This window comes from Enhydra lutris, unplaced genomic scaffold, assembly GCF_002288905.1.
Source record: "Enhydra lutris kenyoni isolate GAN:26980312 unplaced genomic scaffold, ASM228890v2 scaffoldscaffold192, whole genome shotgun sequence".
Lineage (NCBI taxonomy): Eukaryota > Metazoa > Chordata > Mammalia > Carnivora > Mustelidae > Enhydra > Enhydra lutris.
The window spans coordinates 24,714-44,210 of NW_019154276.1; the positions used below are offsets into that span (position 1 = coordinate 24,714).

The 19,497-nt window shown below is 41.6% G+C and overlaps 1 gene segment (V, D, J or C); it reads left to right on the forward strand.

The window, feature by feature from the left end:
• Window positions 1-4,332: 4,332 nt before the first annotated feature.
• LOC111140143 overlaps window positions 4,333-19,497 on the forward strand; it is a 69,338-nt gene continuing 54,173 nt past the window's right edge. Inside the window, 2 exon segments of the C gene segment in view lie at window positions 4,333-4,445; window positions 7,230-7,540. Of these exon segments, the coding sequence occupies window positions 4,400-4,445; window positions 7,230-7,540 (357 nt within the window).

Sequence of the window (19,497 nt, forward strand, 5' to 3'; positions counted from 1 at the left end):
AGTAAATGACAAGAAAAAAGAACCCAGCCAAAATGAACCCCAAGTATAAGATTTATATAATACCAGAACAAAAACAAATACACAGAAACACTGACAGAAGAAAGAGATGAGAGTGTGGTTATAAATCCTCAGTGTGCACCAGGAAGGTTATTTTTATTCTTCCCGGGTGTATCTTGATATCTTTGTTAAATGACTCAACTTTCCTGATATAAAGGGGGATTAAAACTGGTTTTTATATATGGGGTAGTATTGATTGGGGAAAGAGGATTACCTTGAAGCTTATCTCTAGATGAATTTTTTTAAAAACAGAACAGCAAATGTAAAACACATGTATATGTATCAAAAAAGTTCCAGTTAAAAGGTTATTATGGAATTTGTTGTATTCAACCTCTCATTGTGATGGTAAATAGGTCAAAAATTTTTTTAAAAATTTAAAAAGAATGAGAATAGGGGAATGAATTAAAAATAAAAGTTGTATCTCTAAAGTATTCTGGTTTTAGGGCAACACCAGGAACTTAATATTTTCTTTTCCCCTCATATTGGGTTTTTACAGTATTATGGGGACACTGGTGGTTGTCCTCTCCTTTTGGTGGGGAGGGGGGCTGGCTTTCTGGAGGAGGGGCCTTCTGTGTTGTTTTTCAGGCTGTCTTGCTTGGGTTGAGTCCTCCTGCCCCTATCACGGGGCTGCGCTCTGAGGATACCTGTTTTTCAGGCTTTTGTTCTCTGGAGGTTTTTTCCCCCCTCTGGCAGCTTTTGGCCATTCTTCAGAGGTTTAAGGGAAAGCAAACTGCACCCAGACCTCTATTTCAGAGAGAAGCTTCAGTCTGTTCCCATCTGGGTGGTCCAGAGCACACAGACTCTCCCTCTGCCAACTCCCATTGGCAGAGCACATTCTCAGCCACCTTCTCAGGGGTCAAAGGAACTCCGGATTGTCTCTACACCCTGGTGCTCGTAAAACCATGATGTTGATCCAGGGAGCTCATTTCCCGTGGCTGCCGTTGCTGGGCTGCTGTCTGAGCAGGTCCAGACCGCCCTACAGATCCCAACCAGAGACAGCCCACTGAGATTTTCATGTCAGCCCAGGTTGGGAGTGTTCAGACCCTATGCTAGTCCTAGTGCCCACCAGCTAGCATCCGCAGGGACCTTTCTCTGGGGAGGTTGTGGAGCACAGCTCAGGCCCCAGTTGTGCAGTGCCTGTGTAGAGTGCAATAAGATGTGGTTCTAAAGAGCGCAGGATGGCATCCACCCAGACTCTCTCACGTGGGCACCAGCAGTTCAGGGACCATGGCCTGCATTCTTCACTGCACTCTCTCTGGCACGGCACCAGCAGTGTCCTTCTTGTGTCCCTGAGTCCGTGCCCCAGACTACTCAATTCCACGAATTTCCCCTTAAGATATTTTGCTCTTTTTGAGTGCTTTTAACCAGTCTCCAAGTTAATGCTCTTCCCCAATCACAGGGCACTCTTGTATTGGGATATTACTTTCCAGTGGGTCGCTTCTGGTGGCTCCCTCCACCTTCTGTTTATCTTCTGATATCAGTCTGACATTCCCACTCTGCTTTACCTGTCCACTGGTGTCTTCTGCCCCCATAGAGATCTAGAAGTGTATAATCCTACATCTCAGACTGATTTCATGGGTGTTCAGAGTGTTCTGGTGGATAATCAGCTCACTTTAGGGGACCAGTTGAAACAGTGTCTCCTACTTCTCCACCATCTTCTCCCCCTCCTTTAACTGAATTTAAATTAAAGAAATAAAATAAAATAAAACCTTCAGTCTCAAAACAAAAACAAACAAACAAAGAAAAAAAATAAAGATTTCAACATCAGATGGTTTTCTGTGTGGAAGCTAAATATTTAAAGAAAAATTAAGGCTAATACATCACAATCTCTTCCAAAAAACTGATGAGAAATAAATATACCCCAATTCATTGTGTGACACCAGCATTACTCCAACACCAAAGCCAGGCAAGGACCGCACAAGAAGGGAAAGTTCAGGTTAATATCTCGTATGAACATACCTGCCAAAATGCTGGCATACTGAACGCAAATGCACACTGAAATGATCGTACATGATGATCTAGTGTGTATCATCCCTCAGATGCAAGGTTCCTTCAACATACACAGATCAATAAAGGGGACAAACTGCATCAACAGAGTGAAGGATTGAATCTACATCATCCTCTCCATCGATGCCTAAAACCGTTTGAAAAAATCAACACATGTTTATCACTTAAAACTCTCAATGATTGAAGAACAGAAGGAAATTAAATCCACAAAATCATGGTCATATATGAAAAGCCTAATACACCTGACACTATATTCAACAGTAAAAACATGAAGCCTTTCCTGTCACTGAGAAGCCAGACAAGGATGCAAGTTCTTACCATAAGGATTCAACATGGCATCATGAAGGAGAATAAAATGTGCAATCCCAGTATGTCATCTGCTCCCTGGGTTATTGTGAATGAAAGTCACTTGAGAACCTGCCAGTGGACTGACAGACTGAGCCTCCTTTATCCATAACAGCAAGAAACAAATCTGTGGGAAAGTTCGCTTCCCTGTACCAGGAGGGGAGAACCATCCTCAGCCAAAAAATAGGGAACTTAGGACCCAGAACACTGTGCAAACAAATCTTGTTAGTTCTTCACTAATTTACTAACCCAAACCCAAATCTTTGCATCAAATCTTCACAAATCCAATGCTTTGTTGTCTAAAAGGCCAAGTGCTGCCTACTTTGGTCATTCTCTAGGTGGCATATTTTCGGGAGCTCATGCACATGCAAACTGAAATTCATTTTCCCCTTAGACCTGGCCTATGTCCATTGAGTTATTAGACCAAAAACCCAGAAGAAAAGAAGGGAAAATTTTCTGGCCCTCACTTGGAAAACCTTCACAAAGAGATTGGTAATAATAAGATAAAAGATACTAAAATCAATAAACAAGAAGAAAAAATATTTGTTTCCATATGACATGGTCTTATACATAGTCAAACCCCACAAACTCCATAAAAGAAAAATCTTAGAACTACTTAACGATTCCAAGGAAACTTCAGAGTACAAAATCAACATACAAAATAAAGAGATGCTTCCATACACCAACAAGAAATTATCTAAAAAAGAATTTAACAAAATAATTTCATTTACACTGGTATCATAAATAAAATAATTAGGACTAAACTTCACTAAAGGGGTAAAATAATGTATATTAAAAATGACCTACATTAATGAAAGACTTTTAAAAATGCACACAGAAATGATAAGACAACTCTGTGGCAAAAATTGAAAGGCAAGAAACAGTAAATGTTGGAGAAGTTATGGAGAAAAGGGAGCCCTCTTACACTGTAGGTAGGAATGTACATTGGTGAAGCCACTTTGGAAATCAGTGTGGAGTTTCCTCAAAAAATTAAAAATTGAGCTACCCTTCACGGTGAACAAAATAAAACAAATATAACACAATAAAAAAAATATTAAAAATAGATATAAATAAAACCATAAATATAAAAAAATAGAGCTATGCTATGACCTAGCAAGTGCACTACTGGGTATTTACCCCAAAGATACAGATGTAGTGAAAAGAAGGGCCATTTGTATTCCAATGTTCATAGCAGCAATGTTCACAATAGCCAAAATGTGGAAAGAGCCAAGATGCCCTTCAACAGATGAATGGATAAAGAAGACATGGTCCCTATATACAATGGAGTACTAATCAGCCATCAGAAAAGATGGCTACTGAGTTTTTGATTCAACATGGATGGGACTGGAGGAGATTATGCTGAGTGAAATAAGTCAAACATAGAAAGCCAATTGTCATACGATTTCACTTATTTGTGCAACATAAGAAATAGCGTGGAGGACATTAGCAGAAGGAAGGGGTGAAGGGGAGAAATCAAAGTGAGAGATGAGCCACAAGAGACTACGGACTCCAGGAAACAAACTGAGGGTTTTAGAAGGGAGGAGGGTAGGGGGGTGGATGATCCTGGTGATGGGTATTAAGGAAGGCACAGGTTGCAAAGTGCACTGGGTGTTATACACAAACAATGACTCATGGAACACCACATCAAAAACTAATGATGTACTGTATAGTGAGTAACATAACACAACAATTTTTAAAATGCTGTAATAGAAAAAAGAAGAAAAGACAATTCTGTTCATACATTAAAATGCTACATATTGACACAGTGCCGTCTAAACAAAGCGATCTACAAACAATGGAGTCTTTGTTTTTAACTTGTAAAGAATTGGACCTACGTCTGGAGCTAACTATATACTCAGAGGACATGCAAATAAGGTCTTCCCTCCATTGAATAAAACAGCCCAGCCCAGACGATGCAGCTGGGAGAGGAGCCCCAGGCCTGGCATTTCCACGTGTCCACATTCACTGATCAGAACACAGAGAACTCACCATGGAGTTTGTGCTTGGCTGGGTTTTCCTTGTTGCTCTTTTAAAAGGTAATTTCTGTTTTTGTACCACACTGTTATGCTGAAAATAAATTTTTAAAAAAAAGATTAAAAAAAAAAAAAAACAATATGCCTAACAATATTGTACTCCAGCTTTCCTTCATGGTCATAGGTAAGTCTTTGTTATCTTAAAAAAAAAGCCTTGCCTTCAATGTTCTGACACCTTTTAAAACATGATACTTTAGGAATTTTTATCTGAAACTACTCATGAATGTATTTGTTCATTATTTCCCTCCTGCTATTATAACAGACTTCAACTTTCATACGTAAAACCTTCAGCAGTTTCTTATTTCTTCTACATGAAAAAATGGATAATTAGTGAGTTAGTAAGGCTGATTAGCATTTTTTTTTAATCTGCCCATTTATCTGCTAAATTTGTATCAGTTTCAACATAACGATGTTCATAATAAGATATGATTTTCTGGGAGTTATAAAATTTCAGAAAGCTGAAATTTAGCAGCCTCTGAATAAAAAAAATTATCTGCATATGATTTCATTTAAGTTTGCATATCATATTTAATTATTTTAATAACTTGTCTTGGCTTACTTTTCTAAGACCCATAATCCTACACATTTTGTGGCTAAAAAAAAAATTAAATAAATAAATAAAACCCAAAGAACTAGACGTACGTATTTTATAATAATACCAGCTGTTCCATCATTTTAGCAGTGTGAAATATGTGATGATATTTTGTCAGTCTGAAAATTATAAGCTATATTCAAACTAGGATGTAAGATTGTTAATACTAAGAATACCATGTGTTTCACTGTAATAGTTTGCATCTTCACCTTCATTTTCAAATTCTTTCTTATTCTTCTTTCATTTCTATCACAGCTAATATTTTATTTTCTCTGCTCTTCTTCAGTTGTTTCCCTTCCTTCATTTTATTTAGAATAATTAATGGGAAAACCTTAAATAAAAAAACAATAATGTATCAAAATACATATTGGAAATGATTGCTTAGGGTTGCCTGAGTGATTCAGTCTGTTAACTCCAACTCTTGATTTTTGGGGCAGGTCATGATCCCACAGTCCTAAGATGAAATTCTGTGTTGGGCTCCATGCTGGGGGTGGAGCCTGCTTGAGATCCTCTCTCTCTCCCTTTTCCTGTACCCCTCACCTCACTTTAAAACAAAACAAAACAAAAGCTCCAAGATGATTGGGCTCTATTACAAAACTATAATCATCAAGACAATATGGCACTGGCACAAAAATAAACACATAGATCAGTGGAACAGAAGACAACCCAGAAAAGGACCCTCAACTCTATGGTCAACTAATCTTTGACAAAGCAGGAAAAATATCCAATGTAAAAAAGATAGTCTCTTCAACAAATAAGGTAGGGAAAAGTGGACAGCCACATGCAGAAGAATGAAACTGGACTATTCCCTTACACCATACACAAAAATAGACTCAAAATGGATGAAAGACCTAAATGTGAAAGAGGAATCCACCAAAATCCTTGAGTAGATCACAGGCAGCAAACTCTCCCATCTCAGCTACAGCAATTTCTGCTAGTCACATCTCCAAAAGCAAAGGAAACAAAGGCAAAAATGAACCATTGGGACTTCATCAAGATAAAAAGATTTTGCCCAGCAAAGGAAACAGTCAACAAAATCAAAAGACAACCAACAGAATGGGAGAAGATATTTGCAAATGATATATCAGATAAAGGGCTAGTATCCAAAATCTATACAGAATTTATCACACTCAATACCTAAAGAACAAATAATCCAATCAAGAAATGGGAATAAGATATGAACAGACATTTCTGCAAAGAAGACATCCAAATGGCCAACAGACACATGAAAAAGTGCTTAACATCACTTGACATCAGTGAAATACAAATCAAAACGTCAATGAAATACCATTTCACACCAGCCAGAATGGCTAAAACTAACAAGTCAGGAAATGACAGGTGTTGGTGAGGATGCAGGGAAAGAGGAACCCTCCTATGCTGTTGGTGGGAATGCAATCTGGTGCAGCCACTCTGGAAAACAGTCTGGAGGTTCCCCAACAAATTGAAAATAGAGCTACCCTACAACCCAGCAGTTGCACTACTGGGTGCAGTACTGGGTTTTTAACCCCAAAGATACAAATGTAGTGATCTGAAGGGACCCCAATGTTTATATAATCAATATCCACAATAGCCAAACTATGGAACCCAGATGTCCATCAACTGATGTGCAGATGAAGAAGATACGGTATACATATACAATGGAATACCACTCGGTCATCAAAAAAAAAAAAAAAATCTTGCTATTTGCAACGACGTGAATGGAACTAGAGGGTATTATGCTAAGCAAAATAAGTTGATCAGAGAAAGACAATTATCATATGATCTCACCCATATGTGGAATTTAAAGAATAAAACAGAAGATCATGGGGAAGAGAAGGAAAAATAAAGCAAGATGAAACCAGACAGGAAACAAACCATAAGAGACTCTTACTCTTAGGAAGCAAACTGAGGGTTGCTGCAGTAGTGGGGGGATGGAGTATCTGGGTGATGGATTTGGGGGAGGGTATATGTTGTGGTGTGTGCTGGGTGTTGAGTAAGACTGATGAATCACATACCTGTACACCTGAAACAAATTAATCAAAAGAAGAAAAGAAAGATATCCAACAAAATATGATAAATAATAAATTTTAAAATTCTAAAAAAAAAATAAAAGGTAATTTCTGGAGAGCAAAAGAAATTGAGGATGTGAGTGGATACGAGTGAGAAAAACCATGGGGGTGTGGAGGATCCCTTACTTGGATATATTGTGTCTGCAGGTGTCCAGTGTGAGGTGCAGCTGGTGGAGTCTGGGGGAGACCTGATGAAGCCTGGAGGATCCCTGAGAATCTCCTGTGCAGCCTCTGGATTCACCTTCAGCAGCTACTACATGATCTGGGTCCACCAGGCTCCAGGGAAGGGGCTGCAGTGGGTCGCATGGATTAATACTGGTGGAAGTAGCACAAGCTACGCAGACTCTGTGAAGGGCCAATTCACCATCTCCAGAGACAACAGCAAGAACATGCTGTATCTGCAGATGAACAGCCTGAGAGCCGAGGACACAGCCATCTATTACTGTGCGAGAAACACGGTGAAGGGACATCAGTGTGAGCCCAGAACAAACCTCAAACTGCAAGGGTCTCAGACCAGCAGAGGGTGCACACTACTCACCAATTCTGTCTTTAAGCCCCAGGAGCCACTGCAGATGGAAACTACGGCAGGTTTCCTGTCAGAGTCTGGGGTATCCTTTCCATACAATAGTTTCCCCAAGGGAGCCTACTTGACATTATTCTGTGCTTACCTACTCACTCTCTGACTTAGAAAGTTAGTTGTAGCAGGAAGACAAACATGCTAACATGCACAAAACACAGAGTAAAATACATTAGTTTCCTCTTGTCCTTAAATACCAATAAATAACAAATATCCTGATGCAGGTCAACAAAACCTTTATAAGAATCTCAGGGGCACTCACTGTGGATCACAAGAACCTCTAGCAGAGCCAGAAGATCACACACACACTCACACACATGAGTATAAAACCTCTATCACCATTATCTAATTTCTCTGCAGCAAAGGTAGTCCTAAGACACAGCATACAGGAAGACCTCAAGACACAAGAAAAATCTCAAATAAACCAAAAACATTACACCTAAAGGTGTAAGAAAAAGAACAACTGAAACCTACATGTAGCAGAAGGAAGGAAATAGCAAGATTAAAGCAGAAAGAAATTACATAGAAACTAGGAAACAACAGAAGAGATGAAAGAAACCGGGTTTGATTCATTTTTTTAATCAATTAGCCAAAGTACAGCACATCATTTATTTTTTCTTAAATTTCTTTTCAGTGTTCCATAATTCATTGTTTATGCATCAAACCCAGTGCTCCATGCAATATGTGCCTTCTCTAATACCCACCACCAGGCTCACCCAACCTCCCACACCCCACCCCTGCAAAACCTTCAGATTGTTTCTCAGAGTCCACAGTCTCTCATGGTTCTTCTCCCCCTCCAATGTCCCCCAACTCCCTTCTCCTCTCCATCTCCCCATGTCCTCCATGTTATTTCTTATGCTCCACAAATAAGCAAAACCATATAATAATTGACCCTCTCTGCTTGACTTATTTCACTCAGCATAATCTCTTCCAGTCCCGTCCATGTTGCTACAAAAGTTGGGTGTTCATCCTTTCTGATGGAGGCATAATACTCCACAGGATATATGGACCACATCTTTCTTATCCATTTCTCCGTTGAAGTGCATCTTGGTTCTCTCCACAGTTTAGCGACCATGGCCATTGCTGCTATGAACAATGAGGTACAGGTGGCCCTTCTTTTCACTACATCTCTGTCTTTGGGGTAAATACCCAGTAGTACAATTGCAGGGTAATAGGGTAGCTCAATTCTCAATTTCTTAAGGAATCTCCACACCGTTTATAGTGTGCACCAACTTGCATTCCCACTAGCAGTGTAAGAGGGTTCCCCTTTCTCCACATCCTCTCCATTGTCTTGCTAATTTTGGTCATTCTAACTGGTGTAAGGTAGTATCTCAATGTGGCTTTTATTTGAATCTCCCTGACACCTGAGGATGAACATTTTTCATGAGTCTATGAGCCATTTGCATGTATTCATTAGAGAAGTGTCTGTTCATGTCTCTGCCCTTTTTTGACATGATTATCTGCTTTGGGTGTGTTGAATTTTAGGAGTTCTTTATACATCCTGGGTATCAGCCCTTTGTCTATACTGCCATTTGCGAATATCTTCTCCCATTCCATGGGTTGCCTCTTTGCTTTCTTGACTGTTTCCTTTGCTGTGCAGAAGCTTTTGATCTGGATGACGTCCCAAAAATTCATTTTTGCTTTTGTTTCTTTTGCCGTTGGAGACATATCTTGAAAGAAGTTGCTGTGGCTGATATCGAAGAGGTTACTGCCTATGTTCTCCTCAAGGATTCTGATGGATTCCTGCCTCACGCTGAGATCTTTTATCCATTTCAAGTTTATCTTTGTGTATGGTAAGAGAACGGTCGAGTTTCATTTCTTCTACCTGTAGCTGTCCAATTCTCCCAGCACCATTTATTGAAGAGACTGTCTTTTTTCCACGGTATATTTTTTCCTGCTTTGTCGAAGATTATTTGACCATAGAGTTGAGGGTCCATATCTGAGCTCTCTACTCTGTTCCACTGGTCTATGTGTCTGTTTTTATGCCAGTACCATGCTGTCTTGGTGATCACAGCTTTGTAGTAAAGCTTGAAATCAGGCAACGTGATGCCCCCAGTTTTATTTTTGTTTTTCAACATTTCCTTAGCGATTCGGGGTCTCTTCTGGTTCCATACAAATTTCTGGATTATTTGCTCCAGCTCTTTGAAAAATACCGGTGGAATTTTGATCGGAATGGCATTAAAAGTATAGATTACTCTAGGCAGTATAGACATTTTAGCAATGTTTATTCTTCCGATCCAAGAGCATGGGATGGTCTTCCATCTTTTTTTGTCTTCTTCAATTTCTTTCATGAGTGTTCTGTAGTTCCTCAAGTACAGATCCTTTACCTCTTTGGTTAGGTTTATTCCCAGGTATCTTATGGTTCTTGGTGCTATAATAAATGGAATCGATTCTCTAATTTCCCTTTCTGTATTTTCATTGTTAGTGTATAAGAAAGCCACTGATTTCTGTACATTGACTTTGTATCCTGCCACGTTACTGAATTGCTGTATGAGTTCTAGTAGTTTGGGGGTGGAGTCTTCGGGTTTTCCATATAAAGAATCATGTCATCTGCAAAGAGAGAGAGTTTGACTTCTTCATTGCCAATTTGGATACCTTTTATTTCTCTTTGTTGTCTGATTGCTGTTGCTAGGACTTCTAATACTATGTTGAATAAGAGTGGTGAGAGTGGGCATCCTTGTCGTGTTCCTGATCTCAACAGGAAGGCTGCGAGCTTTTTCCCATTGAGGATGATATTTGCTGTGGGTCTTTCATAGATAGATTTGATGAACTTCAGCGATGTTCCCTCTATTCCTATACTTTGAAGCGTTTTAATCAGGAACGGATGCTAAAATGCTTTTTCTACATCAATTGAGAGGACCATGTGGTTCTTCTCTCTTCTCTTTTTGTTTTGTTCTATCACATTGATTGATTTGCGAATGTTGAACCATCCTTGTAACCCAGGGATGAATCCCCCCTGGTCATGGTGGATAATCTTTTTAATGTGCTGTTGGATCCTGTTTGCTAGGATCTTGTTGAGAATCTTAGCATCCATATTCATCAGGGATATTGGTCTGAAATTCTCTGTTTTGGTAGGGTCTTTGCCTGGTTTTGTTCAATGATATTCTTGGGTTTTTTCCCTCTTTTATAGAAACCCCCCCCCTTAATATTTCCTGCAGCACCAGCTTGGTAGTTACATTATCTTTTAAACCTTGAGAGTCTTGGAAGCTCTTTGTCTCTCCATCCATTTTGAATGTCAGTCTTGCTGGATAAAGTATTCATGGGTGCATGTTCTTCTCATTTAGTGCCCTGAATACATCTTGCCAGCCCTTTCTGGCTTGCCAGGTTTCTGTGGACATGTTTGAAGTTATTCTGATGGGCTTTCTTCTGTACATAAGGAATCTCTTCCCCCTAGCTGCTTTCAAGAGCTCCTGTCTACAATTATGATTCATCGTTTTCCTAATGAGGTATCTGGAGGTCTTTCTTTTTTTTTTTTTTTTTTTTTTTTTTTGCTTATATATATGTGTGTGTGTGTGTGTGTGTGTGTGTGTGTGTGTGTGTATTTTTTTTTCAGCATAACAGTATTCATTATTTTTGCACCACACCCAGTGCTCCATGCAATCCGTGCCCTAATACCCACCACCTGGTTCCACCAACCTCCCACCCCCCGCCGCTTCAAATCCCTCAAATTGTTTTTCAGAGTCCATAGTCTCTCATGGTTCACCTCCCCTTCCAATTTCCCCCAACTGCCTTCTCCTAACTCCCCTTGTCCTCCGTGCTACTTGTTATGCTCCACAAATCAGTGAAACCATATGATCATTGACTCTTTCTACATTCTATGATCTTGGGGGCAGCCCTTTTTGCCTCTATGACATGAATGCTGTTTCCATTAGCCAGATTGGGAAATTTTTCATGGAGATTTTGTTAAACTATATCTTCTAGTCTTCTTTCTTTCTCCTCCCCCTCAGGGATTCCAATAATTCTGACATTGGAACATTTCATGGCATCATTTATTTCCCTAATTCTGTTTTCATGGCTTCTAGCCTGTTTTTTCCAGGCTTCTTCCTGATCCTTTTTCTCTTAATTTGTCCCCTAGATCACTAATTCTATCTTCTGCCTCAGTTACCTTAGCTTTCAGAGAATTTAGATTAGATTGGAACTCATTGAGAGCATTGTTAACATCATCCCTGGTGGCTCTTACATCTGCTGTAATCTATTCCATGTTGTCATTAAAGGTTTTCTCTAACCTAGCCATTGCCTGGATAATTGTTACCCTGAACTCCCTTTCTGACATACTGTTTATCCATATCCAGTAGCTCTGATGGAGAGGGCACTGTCTGAATTTTTCCTCTGTTGGGCATTCCTCCTCCTAGTCATTTTGGTGAGAGATGACTGAACGGATGTGTAGCTGAATGTATCAACCATGGTGCAGGAAAGGTGCACCCTAGAATGCTTCTGAGCAATCAGGAGTCCCCACCAAAAAGAGATAAAAAAGAAAAAGGGGGAGAAAAGAGAAGAGCCAGACTAAATGGGCCCCAAAGGTAAGATTTATAAAATATACCAACAAAAACAGACAAACAAAAAAACCGACAAAAGTAAATGACAAGAAAAAATAGAAGCCAGCCAAAATGAACCCCAAGTATAAGATTTATATACTACCAGAACAAAAACAAATACACAGAAACACTGACAGAAGAAAAAGATGGGGGAGTGGTTATAAATTCTCAGTGTGGGCAAGGAAGCTTATTTTGATTCTTCCTGGGTGTATCTTGATATCTTTGTTAAAGGACTCAACTTTCCCATGATAAAGGGGGATTAAAACTGATTTATATATAGGGGTAGCATTGATTGGGTAAAGAAGATTACCTTGAAGGTTACTCTATATGAATATTTAAAAAATAGAAAAGGAAAAGAAAAACACAGGTGTATGTATCCAAAAAAAGTTCAACTTAAAAGGTTTGTATGGAATTTGTTGTACTGAACATTTCATTGTGATGATAAATAGGTTAAAAATTTATCTAAAAAATTAAAAGAATGAAAATAGTGGGAACAAATCAAAAATAAAAGTTGTATCTATGAAGTATACAAGTTTTAGGGCAATACTGGGAGTTTAATATCTTCCTTTCCCCTCATATTGGGGTTTTACAGTTTTATGGGGACACCGTGTTGGTTGTCATCTCATTCTTTTTTTGGCTGGCTCTCTGGGGGAGGGGTCGGCCAGGTTGTTTTTCAGGCAGTCTTGCTTGGGTTGACTCCTCCTGCCCCCTGTCAAGGGGCTGCGCTCTGAGGAACCTGGTTATTCAGGCTTTTGTTCTCAGGAGATTTTTTTTTTCCCCCCTCGGTGGCTTTTGATGGTTCTTCGGAGGTTTAGAGGAAAGCAAACTGCACCCAGATCTCTATCTCAGAGAGAAGCCTCAGTCTGTTCCCCTCTGGGTGGTCCAGAACACATAGACTCCCCCTCTGTGGCCACCCACCAACCAAGCATGTCCCCAGCCACCCTCAGGTGTTGCAGGAGCTCCCACTTGTTTCTGCACCCTGGTGCTACTAAAACCATGAACAATATTGGTCCAGGGAGCCCACTTCCAGTGACTGCCTTTGCCAGGCTGCTGTCTGGGCAGGTCCAGACAGCTGGAGAGATCCCAACCAGAGAAAGCACGCTGAGATTTTCATGTCCGCCATGCTGGGAGTGCTCAGACTCTTGGTTGGTCATAGAGACCACTGGCTAGAGCCTGCATGGACCTCTCTTATAGGAGAGTATGGAGCATGGCTCAGGCCCCCACTGTGCAGTGTGGGTACAGAGTGCAACAGGCTGAGGTTCTAGAGAGCACTGGCTGGCGTGCACCTGGACTCTCTCACATGGGCCAATGGCTCAAGGACCATGGCCTGGATGCTTCACCACACTCTTTCTGGCATGGCGCTGGCTGGCAGTAGCCATCCTGGGTCAGTGGGCTTAAGCCCATTCCCATAACCACCCCATTCCACCAGTTGCCCCTTAAGATCTTTTGCTCTTTTTGAGTGCTTTATACCAGACTCCAAGTTAATGCTGGTCCCCAATCACAGGACACTCTCGTATTGGGGTATTACTTTCCAAAGTGCCACTTTGGGAGGCTCTCCCCCCCATCTATTTATCCTCCAAAATCAGTCCCATCATTCAAACTCCACTGCTTTATTTCATCACTGGTGTCTTCTGCCCCCATAGAGATCCAGAAGTGTATAAGCCTGCATCTCAGGCTGATTTCATGCATGTTCAGAGTGGTCTGATAGATAATAAGTTCAGTTTAGGGGGCCAGGTTGAAACAGCGTCTCCTACTTCTCTGCCATCTTGCCCCCCTCCTCCAACTTACACTTTCAATAATATCCGTGTCAAAATACCACCGACAGTTTTCACAGCACTGGAACAAACAATTCTACAATGTGTTGGAGCTCAAAAAGACACCAAATCACCAGGGAAATGTTGAAAAAGAAAACAAAAGCTGGGGCCATCACAATGCCTGATTTCAAGCTATATTACCAAGCTATAGTCATCAAGAGAGTATGGTACTGGTACAAAAACAAACACATAGATCAATGGAACAGAATAGAGACCCCAGAAATGGACCCTCAATTCTATGGTCAACTACTCTTTGACAAATCACAAAAGAACATCCAAAGGAAAAAAGACAGTCTTTTCCATAAATTGTTCTTGGAAAACGGGACAACCACATGCAGAAGAATGAAACTGGACCATTCTCTTACACTACACACAAAAATAAACTCCAGATGGATGAAGGACCTCAATGTGAGACAGAAATCCATCAAAATACTAGAGAACACAGGCAGTAACCTCTTCGACAATGGCCACAGCAACTTCTTTCAAAACACCTCTCTAAGGCAAGGGAAAGAAAAGCAAAAATTAACTTTGGGGACTTCATCAAAATAAAAAGCTTTTTTGTTTGTAGAGAATAGATTCTCATAAGGTTATAAACTACCAGGTTCACATTGTCTCCCGATATAATTTACAATTATTTCCTGCTTTCCTTGTGTATTTTATCACTTCCATATTCATCTCATCTTCTCTGGGCATTCGTTCTTTAATATTAGCAAGTACTTTACATAATTAACAATGTGAAGGTCCCCTTTTATAGTTTGCCCTGAGGTGATAGGGTGAACCAAAAGGAGGAGGTCACATTCCTGACTCTCTGAACACCCACAGATTCTAGCAGACATGGCTGATGGGACGTGCTTGTCCCCAGAGGTAGACCACAGCCTCTCAGATGTGATCTAGGACCTCATGTTGCAGTGCATGCAGGGGGCAAGGATGCTGCCAATCCTGCACCCCACTCTGCACCTGCAACAGGACACAGTGTTCTCACTGGGCTGTCTTCTGCTTAAGGAATGAGAGGTAACCTCTGGAGCAAACTGTGAAGGTCATATCCACACCCAGTCCTTCTGGCTCACAGGGGTTTGCAGTTAGAATTTATAATTCCCCTCCCCACACAGGACCAGAACACCAGGTCACCACTGAGGGGCTACAGCACACAGATCTGTCTAAGGAGGAGATTGTAGGCATGCTCAGGGACAAGAGTGACATCAGCTTGAAGACTGGGTCCCTACCGTTTCCTGACCAAGTCCTGGACCCTCCATTCTGGGCCACAGATCTGTTCCTTGGTTCCTTGCCATCTTGACCAATACCTGACCCTACTCTTAGTCCATTATTTATCCAGGAATATCTATGAAGTCTCTGGCAGAAACACAGATCTAGGTGAAAGTGCTGCCTGAGATCCAAGGAGCAGGTGTCAGGAGTGGAGATGACCAGCAGAATGGAGCCCCCTGAAGAGACAGAACCAGAGAAGTCCTAATGATGAGTGGTCCTATGGAACTGAGGCGGGTCTTGGAGAGAGCTGACCCCCTCACCTGTCCCTCTGCTGCCCTGCTTAGCAGGTGACCTGGAACTGTGTCATCTGAGTCAGCTAACTTGACACTGCTTTTCCTCATCCAATTCTCAGGTCACCCTCCCCCACAGGCATGGTGTCACCAGGGCTCCCAGCTACAGTCCAATGATGGTCAGGGGATGACTGTTCCTGACTGTCTCAGCCACAGGACCAGGCTCACACCTGCTGGTGTCCACACTATGCCAGCAGCAGCGAGCACAGCCCAGAGTCCCTGCACTTTTCATGCCTCCTCTTCCTGGTCATGAGCCCAGTGCCCAGACTCCCAGGCTGGGGGGACACAGGCCCTGCCTATGCTGGTGTACTTTGTGTGTGGTCCAATTGTCCATGGCCCTGAGTACAGGCTGGAGGATGGCACACTGTTGCTGTCACCAGAGTGCTCCCAGGCCCCAGCAGCACTGCTAACCTTGAAGGAGACCCACGAGGACCCTCTACACACAACATCAAGCTCTTGTGAGGAGATATTTCATCCAAACCAGAAGCAGACTCATCTCCTCTACCCTGGTTTTTCATGTGCAGCACTTCCGTTTTGGAAACATAAACTAACATACTCAAGTTAGCAAGGAAGTAAGGTGCATTTGTAGAGTCTTCTGGGCCTTAAACTTCCATTTCTGGTGCTAAGTATGTCTGTCTCATCCTGGTACAGGGAGGGTGCCTTTCCCACAGGAGACTCATGTCCAGATTTCAGGGGGACAGAGGAGATCAGCATGTCTCTGCACAGGTCATTTCTCAAGTACATTTAATCCAAGGGCACATGTGGGTTGGCATATTCTGCTTCCCTTCACCTGTAATCCTGGAGTAGAGACACTGCAGTAAATACCCTGTGAGCCCAGACAGGGTCCTGCCTTCAGGGCTGGGGTGTCAGCTGCTGAGGATGCTCAGGACCCCACAGCACAGGGCTGCTGCCCCAGGAGCAGGTGCACAGGGGCCTGGGGAAGTCTTTCCTCTCAGAAACCAGGGTCTCCTTTTCCAGAAAATAATTTAAATATGAGTAGGACAAGAAATGCTAAAGGGTGTGTAAATATCCTGTTCTATCAGGAACATTTACCAAACTCAAGGCAATGAGAAGCACATTTGAAAAGGATGATATTCCAGGGCTTTTAGATATCTTAATTGTAAAGAGATGGAGGACTGAATGCATTATTTCCTCATTGGATGCAGCATTTTGGAGACACACTGATCCAGGTATAAAACATCTAGGTATCAGAGCCAAGAACAGGTTCAGACAGTCTCTCTGTCATTCAAAATTGGTTTCAAAATGAGGAGAATTTAAAAAAAAAAAAATGAGGAGAATTCCCTGTGGGTTCTTTTCCCTTAGTGGGAGAAGCTTGGCACACAGTTCAGAGAGCTGACAGGGTACACATGTCCTCAAACAAAGATTAGGACTTGGGCTCTCAACGTCCTACTGACCATGGTCCCTGTGATGTCTATCTGCTCCTTCTCTTGATGGGTCTGGTTTTGAGTATGCAATACTCTGTCTCATGAATATGCAAATGATCTGAGGTACACGAGGTTAGATATGAGGATGCCTATGGCCTGAGAGCATCGCCCAACAATGGCACCCCTCCACTACAGTAGCTCCTGAGAGCACAGCCCCTCACCATGACCTGGAGCTGGAGAATTCTCATCTTGGTGGCACTGGCTACAGGTAAGTGACTTTCAGTCTCTGGGCTGAGGAGGGGTCAAAGGCCAGTCAAGAATGACTTCATCCCCAACTGTTCCCTCTCCACAGGCGTGTACTCCCAGGTGCAGCTGATGCAGTCTGGGGCTGAGGTGAGGAAGCTGGAGCATCCAGGAAGGTCTGCCATAGGCATCTGGATACATGGTCATTGACTACTATATGCACTGCACGTGACAGACCCCTGGACAAAGGCTTGAATGGAGTGGGTTCATTGACCGTGAAGATGGTGCCACAAGTTATGCATGACATTCCATGGCAGAGTCACCCGATGGTAGACACATCTGCTAGCACAGCCTACATGGAGCTGAGCAGTCTGAGGTTGGAGGACATGGCCATGTTTCACTGTGGGAGACACACTGTGTGAGAACCCATATCCTGGTTGTGACAGAAACCCTGGGGCAGGGGCAGCTGTGGTGATGGGTTAAGGAGATATGAAGTACATGGATTCCCCTGCCTTCATCATACCAAAGTGACAGAAGTTTGGGACAATGAATCATATTCTCATGGGGATCCCAGTCTTTTAGGAGAAGGTTTGAAGAGTCCAAATATACTGAAATAAAAACACAGGTAAAAAGGTTTGCATAAAATAACACCTTTTTTTTTTTTTTTTTTTTTTGCTTTATTATGTGCAGTTAGCCAACATATAGTATATCATTAGGGGTCTTTTGTAATTATGTATTTATTTATTTGAGACACAGAGGGCGCAAGCACAAGCAGGGAGGGGGTCAGAGGGAGAGGGAGAAGCAGACTCACCACTGAACAATGAGCCTAATGTGGGGGCTTGATTCCAACTCCAGGATCATGACTTAAGCCAAAAGCAGCCGCTGAACTGACTAAGCCACCCAGATGCCTAGTTTTTGTTTTGTTTTTTGTTTTTTGTTTTTTGCTTTTTATCATTATGTTAGTCACCATACAGAACATCATTAGGTTTCTGTTGTTTTGGTTTTGGGTTTGGGGTTTTTTTTAGACTTAATGTTTATTTTTTCCTAGTTTTTTTTTTTTTTATTTCTTTTCAGTGTTCCAGAATTCATTGTTTATGTACCACACCCAGTGCTCCAAGCAATACATGCCCTCCACAATACCCACTACCAGGCTCACCCAACCCCCTCCCCTTCAAAACTCTCTTTAGTTTTTGATGTAGTGTTTCATGATTCATTGTTTGCATATAACCCTCAGAGCTCCATATAATACATGCCCTCCTTAATACACATCACTGGACTAACCCATCCCCTCACTATCCTCCCCTCTGATACCCTGTTAGTTCCTCAGAGTCCACAGTCTCTCATGGTTCATCTCCCTCTCCAATTCCCACCAACTCCCTTTTCCTCTCCATTTCCCAATGTCCTCCATGTTATTCCTTATGCTCCACAAGTAAGTGAAACCGTGTGATAATTGACTCTCTCTGCTTGACTTATTTCACTCAGCATAATCTCCTCCAGTCCCACCCACATTGATACAAAAGTTGGGTATTCGTCCTTTCTGGTGGAGGCATAATATTCCATTGTATATATGGACCACATTTTCCTTATCCAACCCTCTGTTGAAGGACATCTTGGCTCTTTCCACAGCTTGACAACTGTGGCCGTTGCTGCTATGAACATTGGGGTACAGATGGCCCTTCTTTTCACTACATCTGCATCTTTGGGGTAAATACACACTAGAGCAATTGCAGGATAATAGGCGAGCTCTATTTTTAATTTCTTAAGGAACCTCCACATTGTTTTCCAAAGTGGTTGCACCAACTTGCATTCCCACCAACAGTGTAAGAGGGTTCCCCTTTCTCCACATCCTCTCTGACACATGTTGTTTCCTGTCTTGTTAATTTTGGCCATTCTAACTGGTGTAAGGTGGTATCTCAATATGGTTTTGATTTGAATCTCCCTGATGGCTAGTGATGATGAACATTTTTTCATGTGTCTGTTAGCCACTTGTATTCAACCTGTGCTTTAAAATAAGTGGTTTTTTCCCACTTATTCATCAGTTTTATAAAGTTCTCTCTTCCCATATAATTATTATTTCAAGTGTGTGAATCATGTCATTCAATGACAGAGGATATGATTCACACCCTTCTGTTTCTATTTTTTTGAAATGGCTTTGGGAGAATAGGTATTATTTCTTTTTTAAAAGTTTGGTAGAATTCCCCTGGGTAGCCATCTGGTCCTCAGATCTTTTTTTGGGGGAGGGGGAATTTTTTATTACTTCTTCAATTTCTTTGCTGGTTATTGGTTTGTTCAGATTTTCTGTTTCTTC